The sequence below is a fragment of the Perna viridis genome, chromosome 5 (assembly GCF_037379345.1).
Source record: "Perna viridis isolate PV_CMFRI_1.1 ecotype Kerala chromosome 5, ASM3737934v1, whole genome shotgun sequence".
Classification (NCBI taxonomy): domain Eukaryota; kingdom Metazoa; phylum Mollusca; class Bivalvia; order Mytilida; family Mytilidae; genus Perna; species Perna viridis.
Genome location: NC_142449.1, coordinates 21758020 through 21782577, shown reverse-complemented (window position 1 = coordinate 21782577; position 24558 = coordinate 21758020). Strand labels below are relative to the sequence as shown.

At 32.0% G+C, this 24558-nt stretch overlaps 3 protein-coding genes across 3 annotated transcripts in view; 2 read left to right on the top strand and 1 right to left on the bottom strand.

Moving 5' to 3' along the window:
- Positions 1–316: 316 nt before the first annotated feature.
- On the top strand, positions 317–4373 carry LOC148616502 (phospholipid scramblase 1-like). Its single transcript, XM_088583602.1, has 6 exons — positions 317–666; positions 1546–1632; positions 2195–2411; positions 2756–2879; positions 3652–3754; positions 4162–4373. Exons 1-6 carry the CDS (start codon positions 540–542, stop codon positions 4263–4265), a joined length of 762 nt encoding a protein of 253 aa, XP_088439728.1. The 5' UTR covers positions 317–539; the 3' UTR covers positions 4266–4373.
- Positions 4374–5524: 1151 nt separating this feature from the next.
- On the bottom strand, positions 5525–12411 carry LOC148616501 (large ribosomal subunit protein mL40-like). Its single transcript, XM_088583605.1, has 5 exons — positions 12339–12411; positions 8849–8926; positions 8187–8357; positions 6598–6796; positions 5525–5844 (listed from the first exon to the last, which is right to left on the bottom strand). Exons 1-5 carry the CDS (start codon positions 12368–12370, stop codon positions 5734–5736), a joined length of 591 nt encoding a protein of 196 aa, XP_088439731.1. The 5' UTR covers positions 12371–12411; the 3' UTR covers positions 5525–5733.
- A 183-nt stretch (positions 12412–12594) lies between these two features.
- Positions 12595–24558, top strand: part of LOC148616500 (DNA polymerase epsilon catalytic subunit A-like) — a 54823-nt gene continuing 42859 nt past the window's right edge. The window contains exons 1-7 of the mRNA XM_088583600.1: positions 12595–12671; positions 20180–20300; positions 20504–20584; positions 20793–20930; positions 22120–22274; positions 23333–23404; positions 24339–24471. Coding sequence (XP_088439726.1) covers positions 12613–12671; positions 20180–20300; positions 20504–20584; positions 20793–20930; positions 22120–22274; positions 23333–23404; positions 24339–24471 — 759 coding nt within the window. The 5' untranslated portion in view covers positions 12595–12612. The remainder of the gene's footprint in view (positions 12672–20179; positions 20301–20503; positions 20585–20792; positions 20931–22119; positions 22275–23332; positions 23405–24338; positions 24472–24558) is intronic.

The window sequence follows — 24558 nt, the reverse complement described above, 5'->3', positions numbered from 1 at the left end:
GACTCGTTGTCAGAGTTATTGCACTTTAAGAAAACGAAAAATAAACCGGGTGAGCGATTAAGACTCCTGGGATCTCTAGTTAGTATAAATAAAGCATAAACCAATGATTTTTGTATAGTAAAAACAAAGACGAAAATATGCCTGTTTTGTTATGAACGTAGTAGCAAGCGCTATATAGTTCTCCCCGCCAGAACAGATTATATATCACAAGAGACATTTCGGTCTAAACAGTACGGAGAAAAAAGGTCTGATAAAGCGCATAGTTCTTGATAATCCTGGACAATGATAAACAATAAATGAAGGTAACACAAAAAAATTGTTCCAATTTAAATTCGCGCTGTACACAATAATGGTCAGTACTATAATCCTTTATTTGGATAAGTTACCCTTTAACCTGCTTTGTTTACATCTGTAATACATGTTAACAACTAGAGCGAAGGAAACGACGTTTGAACTTTATACCATTTTTATTCCAACTGATCAAATCAGGTCTATCAATATCAACACAAAATGTTTGCGCGGCACTGTACTCGTTGAAAATGATCCACTTAGTATCCAAGACTTCCCAGCCATGCACAGATGAATTATACGATTTACCAAATGGTTTAAAACAACTGTCAATGATTTCTGAAATTCTGATCACTAGAAATGTCAATCCATGCGAAGGTAAGTTTTGACTTAAAGACAAACAGACGAAATCAATTTAACAACATCTAAAGGGGTGAGTAGATATGTCTTACTCGAAACACCGTCAGCAAGGTAAGTGAACAAAAGGGATGCAATCCATGTTTTATTCTGGATAATTTTCGTTGTTTTTTTTATATTGCTTCTTATTCTTAGTTCCTACTAACTTAAGTCGTATGCAAGACCTTTTGGAGACTTTCTGTAGGTATTCTATTTTATAAGGGTTATACACAATGGTGCACGTTTGTTGTGTTTCCCCAGATCTGTTTCTTTTTCTATTTAACCAAAAACGCTTGCCTCTCAATGATACTGACCATGTCCTTACTTATTTTTCATACTAGCCTCATAAAATCAAATGTTTGCCAAATCGTGTTTATGTAACACACATTGTCACCCCAAAATTAGACAATATTCCTATGTTATCCTTGTATGAACATAGCGTAAAACAGATAGGGACTACTGATCCGGAATTATGACCAGACTAGATTATTGGTCTTTTTTTAACCTAAAGGTACATGTACTTTTGTCACAAGTTTTCTGGTTTTGTCTTACATTAATAAAATCCCGTATTTGCTGTTTTCTTGAAAGGAGGGCAGATATTTATTGTAGTTGGTGAAACTGCGAGTACTGTATTATTTCAGAAAACATGTAGTTTACTTTCTATTTTCTTCGTGTCAACACGAAAAGCAAGTCGATCGTAGTTATACATGTGATTTTATGGTAATAAAATATTGTGGAAAAGATATTTTTTTGCAGGGTACCTTTCGTGCTGCGCTCAAACCATGAATTCAGATTACAGAACGGTGCACGATGGTGATTATTGTGACGATGACCGTTTTTTATATTAAATTTATTTTTCAGTTATCTTGCCATGTAATCCCAGGCATTCATCATTTTCCATATTATCAAACGGTGACTCAGGGGACGAAATACTTCAAATTAAGGAATGTGAGTACATTTTTTGGTATTAATTAAAAAAAACAGTCGAGTACTTTACAAATAGAAGCAAAACATACTCTCTATAAACAACATTTCATGATTTCAGGTTAGGATTAGTAAATAGAATTAAATAAAAGGGGAAGGGGGTAAAATTTGTGCAAAAAATCAAGATTTCATGCAAAACAATATTTTTGCCAAATTTAAGGGGCGTATGCCGAGTCAGTCCTGTAAATAATAAAGTCAAATAAACGAAGGCAACTATTCTGGAATCGGGAACGGCATTTAACAGACCGGACTTCTAAAAAGTATACAGCGGTGACAGTGTGTTTGTCATCAATACACAAAGCTGTGACGGTAAGTAAACCCAGGGGCGGATCCAGGATTTTAGATTAGAAACGCGCATTTAGAAATCTACTCCTGACAACCCATGCTTTGCAAATTTTAGGGGGAGCGCACGCCCGCCACGCCTCCGCCTAAATCCGCCCCTGAGTAAACTCATACTACAAGTTACTAGTACCTATTTACAAATGTATTAGTAACCAGCCAGATTATATTCTTGGTTTTATTACAGCTGGAATCTGTCTGTTCAGAGAATGTATTGGTGCTGCCAGAGACCTTAACCTCCGTGTTATCAACACTGACGACGAAACAGTTGCGTCATTTTCCCGCCCAGTAACCTGTTCACGAGGCTGTTGTATGTCAGTTGGGCCTTGTTGTTGGACCACTGATGATCAACATATAACTATCAAATCTCCTCCCAATGTAAGGCTCGGGACAGTGCAAGAAAGGTATAAATCCTCAGCAGAGATGGATTTACTAACACTTGAATGCAATGGATTTCTATTGTTTGATTATACCATTATACATAGCAAATAAAAATGTTCCCCTAGGGAAAAACATCTCTGTGTCAAAACCTTACAATATTAATAAAACCTAGTTTGAAATACCGAGATTCTGAGCACTGAAGTCTCAGCGAATCCCCACGTGTGCAGTGAGAATAGAAAATAAATGTAATAAAAAAGAGTGCAATGGTCAAGAAGAATCGTGTTACTAGAGTTAAAGCTAGCAGTATTTGCCCCTCTATCCTCCATCACATAATGACAATGAACATTCTTTTTATTTCGTTACTTAGGGTAACGTGTTGCAATCCAGTATTTGATGTTTTCATAGGAAAAGAGGAGGAACCGACACTGACCTATACAACAGATAGGTGTTACCTCAAGTCATGTAATTGGTTCCGTGATGTGGATGTTAAGGTAAGATTCCGGTTTGGTATTAGCACGAAAATATAAATAATTCCGACTCAAACAAACGGCAAAATTGCACAAAGATTCAATAAAAAAAAGAAAAGGTTAGAGTTACAGTGGCGGATCCAGGGGGCTTGGCTTGGCCGAGCCCCCCCCCTAGAAAAAGTTTTAAAATTTGTTGGAAAAATTGTGTGTTAAATCATGAAAAACACTCAGAAAGATGTATGATTCAATAGTAATCCAGCAAATTAGTTATTTAGTATGATTTCTTGGTCCTCACCGGTGATCCTGTCAGAATTTTTTTTGCCCCCCTTACCTAAAACTCTGGATCTGCCACTGAGTTAATACATGTACAAGACAATATGTCAATGCACATGAATAACCCTAGGAAAAAATTAAGATATAATTCTAAACCATAGAATGTCATATGGTTTCAATAGGAAAACTAAGGGCAAATGCAGATATTTTAAAAGGAGGGCTGGTTCCAGAAAAAAAGTGGGATTCTTGGTTATTATTTGCTCATTCTTGCATAAAGTTAACAAAATTTTCCAGCAAAATGGAGAAGGTTCAGGACCCTAGCATCTGCAAATGCAAGCAAACTTATCAAGCTCATATTATGACCCAAAAATCATGATAGTGAAACTTCTGTTTCATGGAGAGAAAAAAAATCAACTTGTGACGTTTATACATTATTCTGATTCTTTTTGTTGTCATAATCATTTGGCCTTCCAGTTTCAAATGTCATTGTAAATACTACTTTCCATTTATTTTCTTCACACAGATAAATGATGCTAAGACTGGAGAGTGTGTTGCCAAGATATTCAAGAAATCAAAATCTGAATGTGGAGAATTTTTCAACTTGAAAAATGATTTCATAGTGCAATGTAAGATAATTTTAACATATTCAAGATACGTTAATTCTTTAGTAAATTCCATCTTGTTTGATTTGACATAGTTTTCCTTTTTGCTGTAAAATTGACATGACCTGAGCAATTATGCATGGGTGTTTCTAGCCCTAGCAGACAATGCTTACCCTTATTGGCCCTGGTCCATGATCCCAGTTTTTAGGTGATGCCCATTTTTCCCAATTTCTTCAAAATTCAAATATACAGATATGAATTTATTATGACCTTGAACAAAAAAAAATTAAAACTGGCATCTGTGAACAGTCATCAAGTTGGTCACTTACACCATGTTTTCTAGGTCTTTAATCATACAATATGTTTTATGAGTTCTAATTGACAATGAAGATTTCTATAATTATGCAAGTAATTTCACATTTTTTTTCCAGATACACCTGATCTCAACCTTTCAAACAGACTGATGGTGATTGCTGCATGTCTAATGTTTAACTTCAATAACTTTGAGTATGATAGACGATACTGCTGCGGATGATAACATGTTTTTGTGCATCAATAAATGAGGCATTAAGTTTTTTTTATCTATCAGGTTGTCTATAATCTATTCTATATGCACGGAGCTTGCTCCCAATATCAAATATGCTGCCTAACTAGTATGTAAACACAAAGGAACTAGTTAGGCTGCATATTTGATAGTGGGAGCAAGCCCCTGTGTTATATGTCCAGAAGTATTTTAGAAGAAAAGTTTAAAAACAACTTAAAGGACTCTAATTAAACTAACAAATGTATGTATCAAGTAACTTCATATTTTGTTATATATAAGCTTTGCACTAAAATGAAATATTAAAAAAGTACAGGTACTTAAACAGAGTTATCTACCCTGCTCTTTAATTTAAGAGATTTTTTTTCTTAAATGAAGGTTATTACATTAATGGAGCAAGTATCTATAGATTTGTGTAACAAGAAAATAAGCCATTAAAATATTAATAGAGCCTTGACAAAATATAATACAAAGACAATGCCAAAGAAATAATAAATACACAAACACAAAAACAGCCAACATAAACAAACAAAATTCTTGTACAGACCATGTGCATACCTATTATTAATGGGTCATTCTACCTGCTTATTATATCTAATAAAAATTGACAGAAAATAATTTTTTTAGCAAAAGTGTATGCTTTTAAGCAAAAATAAATTGCCTTGAAACTATTTGCATGCATTGCTAGCTCTTAGCCATTAAATTATATACATGGTTCACTAATGTTGTATGTTTTCCTCAACATCTTCTCTGTAAAGTTAAGGCTAAATCTTTTTCCTGTGTAAAAAAACTTAAAAAGAAAACTCAAAATTCAAGAATATTCAAATCTAACTTCTAACTATAAGTTACTTGCTATCTGCACAACTAAAACTGAGTAAATTCTAAAAGGGGTGCCTTGATTTCTTCCACTCTCTTAACATGATGTGAGCATTAAGTTGGATTATCTCTATTCATTACCACCTAATAATAACATCTGTCAATCAAGCACATCTGTATCAAACCAACATAATCCATCAAATTCCATCTAAATCTGTTGGAAGAAGAGTTGCACTTATAATGTACTTGTAATAAACGGATAAACGCAGGTCATGAATGAAGAAATATGAAAGTCCCTAAAATTTGTTTTATATATGGAGATTAAAAAAAAATTATAAAGATCCTCAATCATATTCATTACCAAATCACCATTATACTTATCCATAGGAAAAACATGTACCAATACTGATGAGAGGCAGTGACAAAATTTACTAAAATATTCCATACTGTTTCTTTTATAAATTATTCAAGATACATGTACATTACCAGTGTGTAATGCAAATAAAATATCAATAACAATTTAAGTTAATTTCCCTTTTTATAAAATCTTGTTGAAACTTTTCAAACATTTTTCCTTAAGTAACACCCTAGAGTAAGTTCTCAGCACTTTCAACTCAGCCTTCTAGTAAGAGGTTTGTTGTTACAACTAGTATTTTTTGGTTATGTCAGTGTAAAGTCCATCAGGAGAGTCAAATACTTCAGGTGACGGTGTTTCTACAGGTCCTTTAAAACTATATACTATATCATCTTCATTTATCTGAAAATAAATAAAAAGATGAAACCAGGGTATAAAGTTCAAGGTCATACTGATGATCTGAATACCAAGGGGACCACCTGATTTTTTAATGAAATATAACAGTTTTAGGATGAGAACCTTAGATTTTCTGTTTTTGGACAGTATCATGTGTTTGTGAGTCTCTTAATCCAGCATAACAATACAACAATCATTAGTAGCATACAGTTCGAGATTTGGCATTTGAAAGGAATTATATAGAGTGCAAAAGAATGATGAAATGAGAAATATTTACAAAAATGTATACATGTATTATAAAGTATCACTGATATCATTGATCTACAATAATTATCTTCATAAGTTCCATAATATCATCTGAGTTTACATGAAAAACTGATAAATACATATGCCCTCATTTTCATTCCTTTACACATTCTTTAAATACCTGCTTTTGATAATAGAAAATAATAAAAATATGCAAGGAAGTAATTTGATGAGGAAATGTATAAAGACCTAAAAAACTAATCATGAAAACTAGTATGGTAATCATAAAAACTTTCGAGGTTGAGACAGAAAATACCACATTTAGACTGAAAAGGCAAGATGCATTGTTCTGTCAAAAAGTTAAAAATTGGTGTTTTTCTATTTATCACAGTCAATTTAACATAAAGTTGTCATTAGAAATTGTTGATATTTTTAAGTATCACAGCAGTAGCCTGAGATAACAAATATTGCACAGTAAGAAAAATTTTAAAATATGAAGTTGTTGATAAATACCTGTATTGCTTTTTGGTACAAATCTTCAGATTCTAGTCTTAACTCTTTCAATGCTTCAGCTTGAGACTTAATAACTCCATCTAACAACTTCAATTCTCTGTGATGTTGTTCACTTTTGAACTTACTCCATTCTTTTATTAATAAAGCTCTTCTCTCTAAGCTGTCCTCTGATAAAGGCTCCATTTCTCTTTTCAAGTTCCTAGTCACAAGAAATGCATGTATTGTAATGTCAAAGCATGTTAACAAAAACACTGTGAAGGCTAAAAACCACTAATTCCACTTCCCATAGGCTTCTATGCTAATTTCACAATATTCAATGGCTTCTCTGGACTTTACCTTATCTTTAACCTGCAGATGACTATATATCAGCATGATTCTACATATGTCAGCTCACAATCCTCAGAATGGCATGTGGGGTTAGCAGACTTGCAGTGCAGTACTGGTCACCGGAAGTGAAGGGTCTATAAATAGCATGGGAAATCCCAGTGTTTTCACAAGATAGGGTTATATTTAAAAATCATTATGGAGATTAGGCTTCACATCACAAGAAGCAAAATGCACCTATAAAATGTACAGAAATGTTTTTCCTTTCAGAAACTGTTTAAATTTTTTAAATAAGATGAGAACTTTTTTCACAGCACTATGAGGAACAGGGGTAATTTCTGCGTAGGACTATTTTTGCGTACGTTCCAAATGCTCATTGGTTGAATTGGTGGTCTGTAACCTGAAGGGCATCTTTTCAAAAATCCAATTTTACATACATTTGTACCTATTCTATTTGTATATACATGTATTGGTATTCAAAACCTGTCCTTCCTGTCAAGACATTAACAAAGGTATATTGCTGGAATAGATACACTAAATTATTCTACTATATAAATATTTTAATAAGCAAGGCAGGATATATATCTCAGTCTCTATTAATCTCACAACAGGTTTTGCAAAAACAAGAGTTTTATGAGTATTGCCCTGCCAATTGGGCAATACCGGAAAAACCATAGTTTTATTGGGCAATTCTGGGCAATATGAAATACTTGTTTTGTAAAGAATTTGTTCCAGACTTACAATAATGTTATCATTTCACTGGTAATTGAAAGTTTCACATAGAATAGAACTGTGACAGGTACAGGTACAGATAAAAACCACAATACAAGACATCCTTTACTAACAGAAGTAATGATATATCACTAGCAGTCATTATTGAATTAAAATCATTTTTGCAGCCTTTCGTCATTTTCTATGGTCAGTTTTTAAAACTACTCTTTTAAATTCACCTGTCTGAATCTTAGAAGCTAAAAGTTTATGTTCATGTATGTATTATTTTAGTTACTTTTTGTTCTTTGTTGTGTATGTCTGTTTTCCATGTCTGGTCTATGTCACTGGATTACATTCTTTTGATTACCACTATAACCTTGGTTCCCTTGATTACTCTTTAAAACTTGTATAAGAAGTATTTGTTTTTTTAGCATACATTTTTTAATAGGAACATATGAAAACATATAAATGGTTAATTACCATATAATAGTAATATGATTTTTGCTTACATGTTTTTCATGGTGGTTCTTGACATATGACAAACATATACTTACTCTTTATTTCGCCGTAAAGATACTTTTCCTATGATTTCTTCAACAGGTTTCAGTTTTCTTCCCCATTTTTCTAGCCTTCTCATTTCTTTTTCTACTTTTCTAATTTTTGATTGAGTTCTTGCTATAAGTTTACCTATATCTGCTTTCTTTCTTTTCTTCATGGGTTCACCCCTATAAATGATAACAGAGCATACATAATCAAGATGATAAAGAATGATAATTATCTATAACTCATTGTAAATGACTCATGTCAGGTAGCTGCATCATTGTTGCTTGAGTATTACCAAATTTTACCCACTGATATGTGACAGGTGCCGTTGGTATAGCAGGACATGCTAAACATTCCATAGCACCTTATGTCACTCCCGGTTTTTTGTAGGAGTTCATATAGCTAGTTCTTTAGATTTTTGTGTGACGTCTGGTTTTTCTTCTCTTCAGTTTTTACGTGTAATCTATTTTATTTGGTTCACTGCATTGTGTAAGTAGGTCTTTTTTGTTTCCTGTGTTCACATGTAGGCCTTATATTTGGTTTTGACATATTAATATTGGAATTATATTACTGCTGATGCTTTGGTATTTTTTTTGCAAATATTTTAAATACTTTTTTTAATTTACAAGTGAAAAATATTCCACTCCATACAAATTACTGGTAGTATACTTACATAAGATTTGGAGTTGCATAAAATAACAATGGTTTTGCATTTGTGTGAAACTGTCTTCTTATACTGCAACAACATACTCTACAAAACAATATAGATATTAATTAAAACTAGGTCAAAACTTTACCAAAGTAATTTTCAACTACTCAAATTTTTCCGACGTAATCGTTATAGTTTCACTTTTAACCCTCTGACCATAAGGACGCTCTTCTATGGAAACGCAAGTCAACTGATCGCAATTCCGTTTCCCGATTGGCCAAATACTGATAACATAGTGGCGTTTGAAAAAACTGTATAGAAATTTTGAAATGATGTGTTATGTGTTATTTTCTTGAAAGTAAACTTAGAAGTAAAAGAAACAAATTTTACTACGTCGGCTATCTTTTTTTTTAGATAGTACTTGTTTTTTTTTTTAATATGAGCATGTAGTCATACAAAAGTTCCCTGAACTTTCACCTACCTAAGTTAATTTTACCTGAATTTTACAACTGGTTTAGGATCAATGGCTATTTGACGTCACTTGTACAATTACAAAAAAGAAATATAAAGCATCCACTAAATGAACCCTGGAAAAGTGGACACTTTCTCACATATTACTAGAACTCATTTCATTTATGTTCAGGAAATTTTTTAATGTTAGTAGATTTAAACATAAATGGTTTATGATATACATGTAATTAACAGTTTTTATGATAATGACATTGAACATTTAACTTTTTAGGTTACTCTGTAGGTACACATACATTTTTCTCAGAGGGATACCGGTAATTCAAAAGTACACTGTATTTGAAGATATAAAATTGACTTACGTTTTACATACATGATTCATTCTGACACAACCATAAATAACACAAAGGTTTACAAAAAAACAAGAGGTTCCCAGGAGCCTCAATTGCTCACTTTATTAAATTTATGCCTTTCAAGGGCAATAACTCTTACAAGGAGTTATACGACAATTTTAACTTAATGAACACTTTGGTAGGACTTATCATAAGGCATTTCATCAATTGAAAGTTTCTTTCTATCTATTATTTTAACTTAATGAAGACTTTGGTAGCACTTATCATAAGGCATTTCATCAATTGAAAGTTTCTTTCTATCTATTATAGTTTTCAAGATATTGGCTAAAAACTGCTAAAAATGCCTTTTTTTGCCTTTCAAGGGCAATAGCTCTAACAAGGAATTATCTAACAACTTTGATCCCTGCGGACTTTTGTAGGCCTTATCATACAAATCATTTCAGCAATTGAATGTTTTTTTATTTATCATGGTTCTCCGGATATTGGCTGAAAACTGTTAAAAAAAACAACCTTTTTTCATCTTTTAAGGACAATAACTCTAACAAAGTCGTCTGAGTACTTGACTCAATGCAAACTTTTGTAGACAGCTTTGAAATTACCAGAGAAAAATTCTGACTGACCCCTTTGTTCTTTTTTAGCAACAATGGCCGTATCAGACATATTCAAAATCCCCACATCAGATCTATGCAGAACACTTTAAGGAACATCTATTTTTAGTAGTAGTGGCTATGTTTTTTGACAGATAAAAATCTCCACATCAGTTCTATGCATTATTCTATCTTCTCAACTTGAGTACACAGTTTGGGTAATTGTTCAAGTTGTTCAATGTTGTTTTATTAATATAGTTGGTGTTTTAACAGTAGTTTTTGAAAAAAAATAGTTATTTGTTCATGTTCATGAAAGACATGAATGATACTTCATCTGCTTACCAATTTTTATTCTACTCTAGAAAAATTCTCTTTTTGTTGATTAATTTAATATTTATATAATTTTAAAAGTTCACCTTAGTAATCCATCTTTATTTCACTTAAATACAAATTTATATATTAATAACCCTATAAAATATGGGGAAATGTTTGTAACTTTAAAGATACAGACCCATTTGAACATTTGCACATTAAGTTTATGAAAGAAAAGACTACACAACAAAGCAACAAACCTTGCATGCCTTGCATAACTTAATAGACGCCATTTAAAAACAAAAGTAATAATACAAGTACCGGTAATCAAATTTTGGGAACACATACGTAATTCAAAAAACACACTTGCTAATAATATATATAGTAATATCCCCCAAAATAACAAATGGGCCTCAACAATCCGGAAATGGATAAAAGAATTGGGATTAGGCTTCCTTATATTAAATACCCATGATATCAAACGAAATATATCAAATATAAAACAAAGAATAGTTGATCAAGCTATTCAATATCAAAATAGCTGCTTAAGAGAAAATAATAAACTCTGCTTTCATAAAAGTGTATACAAAACAAATTGCAGACCTGCTTACATCAATGTATGCAAATTCAAATCTGACAGATCCACAATTTGTAAATTTAGGATTAGTGCTCACTCTCTTGCAATTAAGAGGGGATGTTACCAAAATATCCCCAAAAGTAACCGTATTTGCACTTCATGCAATACTTCACAAATTGAAGATAAAGTGCATTTTTTTATACACTGTCCAGCCTATAAAGTACACAGACAAGTTTTCATCAACAAGATAAAAAACAAAGACAAAAGTTTCTTTTCAATAACAGAAAATAATATATCTTTAATATTAAACAGTAACTGTTTGATTATTCTAAAAGCCATAATTGAATATATAAATAAATGTTTAGCTTTGTCAATTAAATAAAGTATTAGTTTAAGGCACCTCCGCTCCAGATTTTCAAAATGATTATAAGAACTGTCATTTTTTGTATGTTTAGATTTGTGTATTGTGTCAAAACCATTTATTGTAAATGTCTTTGAATGAATAAATATTTGTATTTGTATTAAAATAAGTATGGACAGTATATACTGTTAATTGAAATTTCACCTTAGTCATCCATCTTCATTTCACTTAAATACAAATTTACAAATGTATGTAACATACAATATTTAAAATATGTATGGATGAATATACTTGGGCAAGATAACTAAGGCCAAAGTGACTATGGCAGAGGTGGTAGTAAGGCCAAAATGATACTTGCAATACTTGGATATATAGACCCTAGGTCGTAAAATGTGATCAAAATTGCTTTTTGAAATTTTGTAAATTTTGGAGATGTCAATGGGAAATTCCTCACAAATAGTAACACATTGTAGGTATGTAAAAACATGAAAACATGAAAGATACAATGTAATGCATGTTTTTGTTATAAAGAATGATGTGAATCATGTATATTGTGCAGTGTCGTGTGACCATGGCATTTAGACCATCCAGATATCACTGGGTCTGTGAGGTCAATACTTCTACAATGTAAGAGGTTGGAATTCCTCTATATCCCAACATACCAACACTCCAACACAGAATGGCACCAAGTCAGAAAATAGCATACCAGACAACCTCTAGCATTGCTGGAGTAGGAGGTCAATAAATAATTGGTCATCATAATTATTTTAACGTAAATATAATGTAAGAATAAAATTTCCTCTTTTAAACAAAAATAAACCAAAAACAAAGATAAGTGAAAAATAAGACAAAAGACCTTGAAATACTTGTGACTTGTGCTAGGGACATTTCCTCAGATTTTCGGTACTAGTCTGGATCTCAAACTAAACAATAATTATTTTACAAAAAGAACTTTTGTGCAAAATAGATAAATGTAATCTTTTTAAGTAGACGTATACATAGTAACCGTGTATGAGAGATAAAGGCATTTCGAATTAATATGTTTAAACAGAAATTGTAATATAAAGTCCTTGGTTTAAATAATTCGTTCCACACAAAAGTAAAAAATAAACTCCCGCCAGATTCTGAAAATGGTTCTTCAAAACAGTGGAAGATATAAGGCCGATCGAGATCCCGCAGCTGAAGGAGGGTAATCCATCACATACAATTAAAAAGATTCTCCATATAATTATAATGCACTAAATTACCGTTAGGTCATTCCATAGCATGTACAAGTACCAACTTAATCATAATGTAAACATCGGGGTATCAACAGTACATTCAGGTACATGGGAGATTGACATTTTATCAATATATTCTACACGAAGCTCTTAAATACATCTTCTGAAGGATAGAAGGGCATATTATAAGAAAGTATCGTCATTAATCTAGGCTAGCAGAAACCCTCCATGTACATTAGAGAACAACTATTTGATTCTGAGGGGGGGTGGTCAGAATCAATAGCTCGAAATACTGAAATACACATTATTGACTAAAATTAATGGGTTAACCCAATTCTGATGGTCAGAATGTTATTTGTCCAATCAAATTACCAATTTGGCTTGATGTAGCTGATGTTATTTATATAAATAAAACTTGGATATTTTACTTTCCACTTCTGTTTGGGAGTCAGTATTTAGGGTATCCTGAGCCCAAGCTTAACTTCCACAGGCTGAAAATGATTATTGCCAATATCTTCTTTAAAATGAGGTTAATATCTTAGTTATTTTAAAGAAATGTCTATGATAGGTATTTTAGGTATTCCGTCTAAGGAAAGGGAGGTAAGGCGATCTAAAAATTAAAGAGTGCTATTTCTGATCATAAATAATTTTTTTTTAGTTTCGTCACCTTTTATATATATATATATCTTTAAATGTTTTTGCTATTGTATGAAATGGTGGATTTTTCACAGTGTCATATCTAAATTATTATTTCTATTCTTATTTATCATATATTTATTGTTACATGTAAATTTCATTTTTTTTTATCTAATACAGGCAGTGTATATTAGTGTTACATAAAGTCCCTGTCTAATGTTAAGATATTTTCAACATAGCAATATGGAAGTCAGTATGTATTTGAACCCATTTATGGACAATTGCGTGAAAGTTTACACCGCTTGAAAATACGGAAAACGGAATAAAAAGTCATAATAAAGTGACTGTAAAAAGAAATAGACAAAACAAAACAAAAAAACAGATGTGGCCTTCCCATTTTTAATACATGTTATAAGTAAGTAAATTATGGAAGTAAATGGCTTCCTTGCCAATTAAAAACTTATTTTTTAAACTGTTTTGTTTTCAAATTTCATATTTCATGAAATAGGTTTTTTTTTACATGTGATTGTTTGTTAAAAAATTAATCTTTCAACTCTTCAAACAACACAATACATGTGTACCATTATGATATAAAATCATTTAATTTCAGTATTAAATATAATTTTTTATCATTTACAGTAAAAACTTAACATATGTATAAACTCTATTTCATATGGATTTTTTTCCTATTACTTTTTACTCGTAAATTTCTCCGTAACTATTGACATCCAAAATACAGGTGCTTGAGTTCATAAGATAGATCTATAAAATTAAAATAAGATCAACTAAAATGCTGAGGAGGCGCTATTTATTCTATAATATCAAGCATGGAGTTGAGAAATCCCATATCGACCATGGCCTTTGATGCATGGGCTTGAAAATACACGTAGGCTCAAGATCTTGCTATGCATATTCATTGTCCAACTTTGGTTAAAAATATTTTAACATTAGACAGGGACTTTATATTACACTAATATGCACTCCATGTATTAGATAATAATAATGACAACATAAAATGAAAATTAACAATAAATAAATGATAAATAAGAATAGTTTAGTTTGTCAATCTCATTAGTGATGTCATATTCACTAATTTGCAAATCATTAAGTATCAAATTGATTGGCAAATAAACAACTAAATAACCATTTGTCAATTTCATGATTAGAACCCCCATTTTCAAAACCTTATAACTTTGTTAATTTGTATCCAATTTTTGTTTTTTTTTTAAATATGCTCATTACTGAATATTTATTTAAAAATTCCATGGATAAAGAGAGCTTTATTGGCAGTGTAAGGTACCTTAAGATTTTTTCAATTACCTTAAAAAACAAAAAAGTTATGATGATTTAAAGTTGATGCCCCATGCCACAAAATGGATTTTTTGCCAACTAAAACCAAATCACAGGTAAGTGATGACTTCACCAAATAATAGATATGACACTGTGAAAAATCCATTGATTCATATACAGTAGATTCCGCTTAATTGCATAGCCTATTTGCCAGTAAAAATTATGCAAGTAACCGGACTATTCTTATAACCGAAATTACGATTTTACCGGAAGTGTGAGTTCAGGTAAGACAATGATACTGTGGATCAACCAGGGATATCACTGTTTAACATTTCTGATCTGGTATTTAATTGTTATAGACCTTCACATTGTATTGTTCTTTTATCAATAAATAATAATATATATTGTGTTTGCCTTGTTTATTGACCTTCTTTACGTCGTGTGTATTTATAAGTAAAACCACGTGTTTCTCATCTATAAATAGTCAAGTAATTTCCTGACCTTTCTATGAAAGAAAATCCCATATTTCATATTTCAGCAGGGATTCAGTGTAATATTCGTCAATGTTTGCAGTTTGTGGGCTTTTGAAATGGTCTGTGTGTTTTTATTCCTAAATCACCATTGTACACTGATAGTTGTGTATTACACGTGTCACTGACCTCGATATATATTCCTATGAAGTGTAGATAGTATGGGGCACCTTAGGGTAGTTGAATTTCATTGGAAAATATAATAATAAAGAAATATATTACATATTTATTCACGAAATCCTACATTTAAAATAATTTCTTACATAAAAAAAATATAACATAAAAACAAGGTTTATAAGTTATTTCATATGAAAAACAATGAATGAGCACTAAGAAAGTCCTGTTATTAATTGTCCATTACTTTACACACTAGCATTTAAAATCACAAATCATACAAAAAGAAAATGTAAAAAGCACAGTTTATGAAAACACCTCACATTGAATATGCACTACAATACATGTTTATTGTCACTTAAATAATGTCACTAAGGAATCCAATTTACGAACTGTGATTTTGCACTGGCATCTAGACTGGGCAAACATCTTTAGTATCTCTGTCTCAAGCTCTAACCAGTTGTCAGCTGCTTTCTCATCTGAGTCTTTCTTCTCCCCATGTAGTTTTTTGTGAACTATCATGTTGCGAGATTTCCACCTGGAAAGCCAGCCACTGGTTGGGTTGAAGTCTGTTTCCCCCAGTTCTGTAGCAAGATCTTTAGCTTTTTGCTCTAAGATGGGACCGCTGATAGGAATGTCTCTGGACCTGACATTGGTAAACCATGTTGTTAGAGCTGCTTCCACATCTGCAGATTTGCCACTACGCTGACGTTTTCTCTCTGGGTTTGTGTTGGAGAAATACTGGTCTCGTATTTCCTCTTTCTTTGATGAAATGCGTGAAATCTGGGATTGGGAGCATCCCAGTTTCTTCGAAATTTCTGTCTGTGACAGTTTCTGGTCAAGAAGTTTTATAACTTCATACTTGTCAACAAGTGTGAGATCGTTACGCTTTCGCTTAGACATTGTACTGATTGAATGATGACTTTTAATTTTCGGTTGATATTTATGCCTAGTAACCCAAGCTCACTAAAAACTGTTCAGCTCATTAAAAAAAATTAAATTTACATTGATAATCATTTGTAGTCGGAAGAATTTAAAAAGGGACAAAAAATACCCCAAGCTGAACCCCAAGCCGCATCATAAGGTGATGTTTGGCATGTCGTCAGAAGTCATTGTTCACGTAGGTGCTTGTTTATTTTAATGTAATTAGATATCATTTAAATTGCCTTTTATGTCCATTATGTTTTTAATCCATTATTAACACCTCCTGATTGATGATAATATAGTTTTTACAACAATAAATATGATTGACATATTTATGACCCGAAGGCTTAAAATAGAATTTGGGAAAACCTGTCTTTACCTGGATGAGGCAAAATTCTCTATGCAGTAAACCGAAATGCACCTGCAAGGCCTATGCAAATAAGCAATTTTTTCCCTAATAGAATAATAGGAAATGGTTTTGTGCAGGAGAAAATTATGCTAATAACCGAAATATGCAATTAAGCGATATGCGATTAAGTGGAGTCGACTGTAATAGCAAAAACATTTAAGAAAATGTATTTCAAAATGGGTATTTTAGGTATCTCGTCTCGGGTAAGGGAGGTAACATGATCTAAAAACTACCTGAATCAGAGAGTGCAATTTCTGTTGATAAACAAATAATTTTTTTTGGTCTCATTTTATATATATATATAAAGAGACGAAAGAAAATGATTTGCTTATTTTGTTTATCATCAGAAATTGCACTCTCTAATTCAGGTAGTTTTTAGATCGGGTTACCTCCCTTTCCCCGAGACGAGATACCTAAAATACCCATTTTGAAACACATTTTCTTCGATACTTGAAAGCAAAATTTATTTCTCATTAAGTTGAATAATTCAATACATTTATATTGTACTCATAGACATTCTTAAAAAATCCATGAAATGCACCTCATTTTAAAGAAGATATCGGCAATAATCATTTTCAGCTCAGGGAAGATGGGCTGGGAATACCTGAAATACCGACCCCCCTCTGTATACATTTTTGGCATTGACATATATTTCAGTCATTATTTTCAACTTTTTCAGGACCAGAATAATTATTTCCAATATCTGTTACTTACATACACTTGTACATTGTATGTAGCCAAAAGAAAAAGTAATATTTATCTTATAATTAAAAAAATGACTTGCTTAATGTGTGCATGTATGTAACATTATATAACACATAAATTATAACTTTTAAAAAGGCATCTGTGAATGATGCATATACAAGTTCACTTCTTCCTGACCATTCCCCACTTTTTCCTGTTTTAGCTCACCTTGCCCAAAGGGCCATGTAAGCTATACACGATATTCCAATTTTTGGAAAAAAGCATTGTCTTTTCTTGTTAAGTTATTTGGGGTTAAATAACAGGTCAGACAGCGAAGAGCAAGAGAGATTTTCATGCAGGAAACCATTTTTTATGGATTTGAAGTAAAAATAGATTCCTAAAGCCCAGCAATACTCTTACTTTCTACAAAAGGAAAGTTGGTGTCGATTATGATGTTCTTGGAAGGCCAACAACGTTTCAGACAAAAGTTTATACGAATATGTTTATTTGGTAAATGTACCAGTTTTCTCCAGTGGGGCTATATAATTATGAAACAATTCAGGATTTTCAAATTTGGAATAACATCCATTATCGTCTTTGTAATTAGTCATCATCTGTCATCATTAACAATTTTTCCAAAGTTTTTTCTGATACTACTGGACCAATTACAATCAAACTTGGCATTAATGTTTCAAAGGATATTCTGCATATAACTGGTGTGGTGAGTTTTAATCCTTCAACAAACATGGCCACTGCAGGGATTTAGCCAGGATTTTCAACCCATTAGTCACTTTTGCATAAGACTAAATCTCAATACTGTTTTTTTCTTTTTGCGTCACAAATTTATCAGCATGCATGTATATACATATACTTATAACAACTATAATAACATGTTTATTTTTATTTCAGCACTGGTATATAAATAACAGATAATTCATATTAATAAAAAATACATAACAACATACAGTTTCTACATTAGCAACTATTCATGAATAAAAAATGCAAAAAAATACTTTGTTACTGTGTCATACACATCATGTATGTAAAAATCTAAAAATTATATACATCAGCTACTATTGTTGGCATGTGTCTAAGAATGTAAAGCACTGTTTACTTGATCAGTAATGCATAAACCTCCTGTCCTTAGCCATGCACCACAAAGTGAAAGCCCTCTTAAAATCAAAGGAACCCATATCAGACTGTCCGTTTATGATCAGCAGTGTTGATGTGCTTCTGTATATTATCTTTTAGGAATGCGTTGCTTCCGATAGAAAATGTATTGGCAAGTCCAGCATCTTGGCAGTCACGGCAGTACATCGCCCCATCTTTGTAGTATATGCTTGGAATTATCTTTGACCACTCTGGTTTAAATTTTGACTTTAATAGTCGATCACTGCGACTCTTTGTAGTAGTTGACTTTTGACCTTTAGGTACGTTGTCATGTGAGGACGAACTAAAATAGTTCGTAATGGCGGACATAGTTGCGATTCAAACTGTGATTGAAAAATCCAAATATCTTTCCATCTTAAATACATACGATGACACTTTGAGTACTTTGAGAACGTGTCACAGCGCTCAACAAACAAATCATTGCCGTTAATTAATTTGTCAGGATAATTAGCCTCAACCAGGTGATCAAGCAAGGTGTGATCAAAGGTGATGCAATCAAAACATTGGTCATGATTGTTTATTGTAAAACCCTAATTTGCTTGGGAAAGGTAATAAAGTTGTCAATTATGGGGTCATGGGAACATCAGAGGCTTTTTTACCGATATTTTTTTTGGGGGGGGGGTGAAATATCAAGTGATGAATCATGCACAAGAAAAAATCGCCACTTTCGCAAATCATTCGTCAATGGCGAAAATGGCAAGCGCTAGCTAAATCACTGCCACTGTTACTAAAAATAGAACATAGAGGTCAGACATCAGTTTTTCTGATACATCTCCACATCTGTTAGGTTAAGCCAAATTCTGATGTTATTTTAAGTGTTTAACATGATTAGATCTATCTGGGGCCAAATTTTTGAAAAAATATATTCAGCCATGTTGGAGTTATTGCCAATTTTGAGTATTTTTAGTAACATTACTGTAATAAATCTTCTCTGTCTCATGCTTGACCAATTAGAACTAAACTTGATATGAAATGTTAACTAGGTATTCTGCATAGAACTGATTTGGAGATTTTATATTAGTTGACAAACATGGCAGCCATTACTAAAAATAGAACATTGGGTCCGACAACAGTTTTTTCTAATATATATCTCCAAGGCCGTTAGTATTAACTATATTCTGACAATTTCAAGACTCATTAGAACCAATGTTTCTTATGGTGTTCTGCATAGAATTGATGTGGGGATTTTTGAGCCATTGTAAAACATGGTCGCTCTAACTAAAAATAGAACATAATGGTCAGACAGAGGGTTTTTTTTTCGCATATATCTCCAAAACCATTATGTTTACATGGTTTAGCCACATCCTGGAGTTTAAGTGTTCTGCATAATGAGATTTGTCTGTGGGCAAATTTCATGTAAATCTGTTTAGCCATGTTGGACTTATTGCTCTTCTTTGACATCTTTTTGCTATTTTTAATGTTATTACGTTCAACAAGTTTTTGAGCTTTTACTGTGTGTTCGGTGGAGAAGCAGTGACTACCAATTTGAAAGTCTCTGTTGTGATCGGGCTTTGATCAAACCGATGATCTCCCACACTGGTGACGAGCATGTTACCCTGAGAAAACTGAGGCAATCATGTTTTTTTTTAATGTCCTTGAATACCCATGTGAAATTTTACTATTACAGAACAAAATATGAAAAACAGAGAGCTAATTATATTCCAGTGATCTAAGTACGTATGTTTCTTTTTTTTTTACATACACATTATTATTTTTTCAGACAAGAATCTGATAAGCGATTACAAAGGTCACAACAAAATGATGTCATTGACAGAAAATTTGGCTTTGAACGTTACAAAGATCCGAAGGAACGTGTTGGTTGGCTCATTAATATGCATCCAGTAAGTTGTGTTTTGTTTTGTCAATAGGCTCCTAAGAAAAGCCTGTTTATTGCAATAAAGTGCAGTTGTTCTCTTGTGTATCAAATAATTTTACTGTAAATTATTCTGAAAATGTTTCATTTATTATACTGTTCCATGTATTTAATGCACACAAGTTGCTTTAACACTTTTTTCCTTTATCATAATGTATTTTATCTTTTAAGGCAGACATTCTGGATGAAAACAAACAGTTGATCAGCGCTGTGGATTATTATTTCTTACAAGATGATGGAGGTAGATTTAAGGTAACATATAGACAAATATATACCATTCTGAATAGATTTTTGACTGTACACGTGATGATTCAAAATGCTATAGAGAGACTGAAGAAAAAGCATTTTCAGAGATACTGGATTTTAAAATTTCTGTCAGTGAACATTTGTATAAACTAGATACAGCTGACAAAACATCAAAACTTAACCTTAACAGATATTTTTTTTATTTTTGTTGCAGGCTACTTTACCTTTCCGACCTTATTTTTTTGTGGCAGCAAGATCCAACTGTGAAAGAGAAGTGGCATCATACCTCACAAAAAAGTTTGTTGGCAAAATAGCTTCTGTAGAAACAGTCAAAAAGGAAGATTTAGAATTGGTAACTTATATTATTCTTTTATCAATGAAATTTGTATTTTTTGGTAAGTTTCTATATTTAATTCTTGTCTATAGTTTCATCAGAAGGTTATTGGATGATTAATGTGCATTGAAAGGTGTCTTTACCTAATACGAAAACCTGTCTAAACCAGACACTTTTTTAATTCCCTTTGTATCTGTTTAAATGTGTTTTGAACTTGGGTAAACAAATCAAATATCTAAAGTGAACAAATTCTACAGTCATAAAGGTGTTTGGTTTTAACAGGTTTCACTGCATAAGGGCTGTTCCAGCAAAATAAAAGGGATGGGGGCAAGACACTTTCATTCTTTGTATATGGATGGGTGTTCAGGTCTTTTGACAAGATACAGAGTTTAATAAAGAACATCAATAGAACTTCTATGGGTGACTCCCCTGTTGAAAAGTGTCTTTTCTTGGTAGCTCTATCATGAATGGAACAGCCATAACCTTATTTCTTCAGTCTAGACACTTTTATTATTGAAAGTAGTTCTTAAATTGTATGTCAATGTTATATCCTTATTGCTTTACTGTGAAGGTACTTTTATTTGTGGTACCAATTTTTGTGGTTTAGGAAAAATATGTCAGTTTGTGGATTCTTGAATTCGTGGATTGAAATCTATCACACAGACAAATGGGAAATTTCCTCTTTGTTGGGAATAAAATTTCGTGGTTTACCAGACCCACGAAAACCATGAAAATAGGTACCCCACGAACAATAATACTTCCACAGTATTAAAAAATTGATAAGTATGGAGTTGATCAGGTCTGCTTTTTAAACTAAAGATCTGTATTTATCCTCAGATGTCAATGCTGAAGTAACATACCACTGACTGGTTTTATGTAACATTTTGTAAAAAGTAAATCTGGCATCATAACTGGCCATATCAGGGTCTGGTTTCATAAAACATCTCAAATTGCGATTTTTCTCAGATCCTTCCTTAAGTTAAATTTCAGCCAATCAGATCACTTGAAATTGAAGTTTTGAGGAAAAACACAGGACTTGAGGAAATTCTCACCTTGAGATTTTTTTTATAAAATTGGGCACGGAATCTTTACAATACTGGCAATGAATTAAGTCATATACTAACCTTCAAATCTGCCCTTATTTTATTGCAGCAGTAGTTGGTTTGAATGTTATGACTTTTTAACTTTAAAGATTTCTATGTTTCAGCCAAACCATCTGGTTGGTTTGAAGAGAGCATACCTCAAACTGTCCTTCATCTCTGTAGATGAATTGATGAAAGTCAAAAGGGAAATTCAGCCAGCTGTTAGGAAGAACAAAGAAAGAGAAAAATCCAGTGAAGTGTACACAGCTATGTTATCTAGGTATGGACTAACTGACTGCTAACCAGAAAGTTTTTACATCTTTTTTATTGGTTTTTTTAATTAGTCTTCTTTCACATAGTTTGAAATTTGCAATCATTTTCCATATCATATCTTAACCTTAGAAAATAACAGTATTTGTGTGACAGGTCTTACCACAAATATAATGAATATTTTATGGTTTGCTGTAATTAATAATAGGATAATTAATTGGAAAGAGTGAATAACCAAAATAAGATCATGAGTGCCGAAGTACCTAGATTTAACGAGTGTGCGGAACTTATCCTATTTATTATATAGATTTCCTCCATTTTTCATAGTTATTTTCAACACAAATTTAAAATTTTGTGAACAGCGGATTGATATTTGTGTTGTGACATTTTGGTGGGAGCAAGTGTGAGAGTGAAACTACCAAATTTATTTCACAGTGTGAATTATCGAAAAAAATTACACTGGGAACAATCAGTAAATCACTGCTATCTATATAATAATTGTGGTTATTACATCCCCCTCTTAGTATGCGGTCTCATAATACCTATATAGAAACTTTTCCTGCATTAGTAAACTGCTACTAGAACTACTTCTACAAAATTACATGCCTCTTTTTGATGATTTATATAGGCCTGAGTCAACCAAATTCTACTATGATTCAAATTAGGGAAAAAATGCAAATATTTAGATGTGAATGTTTTCACTATTCTTATATGTTGTTAGAATGATGCACCAAAGTAGAATGTTTTGTAATAATGTAGGCCATTTTTTGCTTTACAAAAAATTTTGCAGTTTGGTGTCAAAATTGTTGATTCTATTTTCCCTCTCACTTATTAAATGATCTAAAACTGTACTTAGGAAACTCAGCACTACACTCAACAGCTACCTAAGGTAAACAAAATTGAAATTTCATCTTATAGTTTCAATATTTTAGGTTGGGTTGTAACCCTTAAATTTAGTACGAAAAATTTGATTACTGTCATTATTTCCAGTTATATCTTATTTTCTGTTATATTGCATTTTATTGATATAGATAATAATGAAGTTTATATTGATATTACTGATTTCAGTTTTCTGCAAGGAGATGAAGACAGCGAATCAAAGAAAGTTACAGATCAAATGGAGAATATTGTTGATATCAGGTGTTGTATAGTGAAATTTTATTCCTGATCATTAACCCACATAAAATGCCCTTTAGAATTTTTTTGGTTTGTTATTGTGTACTGATAGTTACCAATGTACCAGGTGTAAAAATGTGGTACTGTAAACATATTAATTTTCATGAATTCTGTCAAATGAACATTTTCGTGAGTATTCATTTTCACAGTATCAAAAAATGGTTAGCAATATATAGTGTAAACAAATCCGTTTTGCAATTACTATTTTTCGTGGTTTTCTGTCCACTGCCAAAATAATGAAAATTAGTATATCGCTGAAATTAATATGTTTACAGTAAATAAGATAATTATGTGTTCTGATATTGAATGGCTTGACAATTTGATAGTTGATATGTTACAACTTGTGTTTCTTGCACACTGTTTGCACTATGTTATACTAACAATAGGATATTAACTTATATATGTAAAATAAAAGTACACTAAAATGGCGATTACCCATCCAGCCTAATGTTAACTGTTTCTGTGTCATCTGGATTTAAGGGTGCTTGTTGCACTAAATTCCTCGATAGATTTTACAGAGTGAACCAATGCAACAAACATTGAGAGGACTGATGGTTCTTTAATTTATGCCCAAGTATCACTTTAAAAGAAGTATTTATATCCTTACGTAAGCTTAGTTGAAATCTATATAAGACAAGGCAATATGGCATATTTGACTGGTTAGTCAATAACGGTGTGATTGGTAAGTCAATGTTTAAGATTTTCATATTGGATCAGTTATTGTATCAATAAGAAACAAAAAAATTGAATTGAATAAATTTTTTATCAGTAGTTATATAAGTTTCTTTTAATTTTCCAGTAGATGTTCTGATATAAATGCTCTAGGATTTTTGTCAAAGTTTATTTTAAGATTTTATAAAACTTAAGATAATTTGAAAAGGTTATGTTTTCTTTTCAGAGAATATGATGTGCCTTATCACACAAGAGTTTCAATTGACTTGAAGATCTTTGTAGGACATTGGTACTCTGTACGGGGTCGTGGTCACCAACCACCAGAAATAAAGCTCAGGGAGGATATTGTAGATAGACCTGTAAGAATTTTTTTCACATTTCTTTTTAGAACAACTTCTAAACCACTCTACAGATTTTTATTTTGTATATGCTGGTTGAGCAATGTT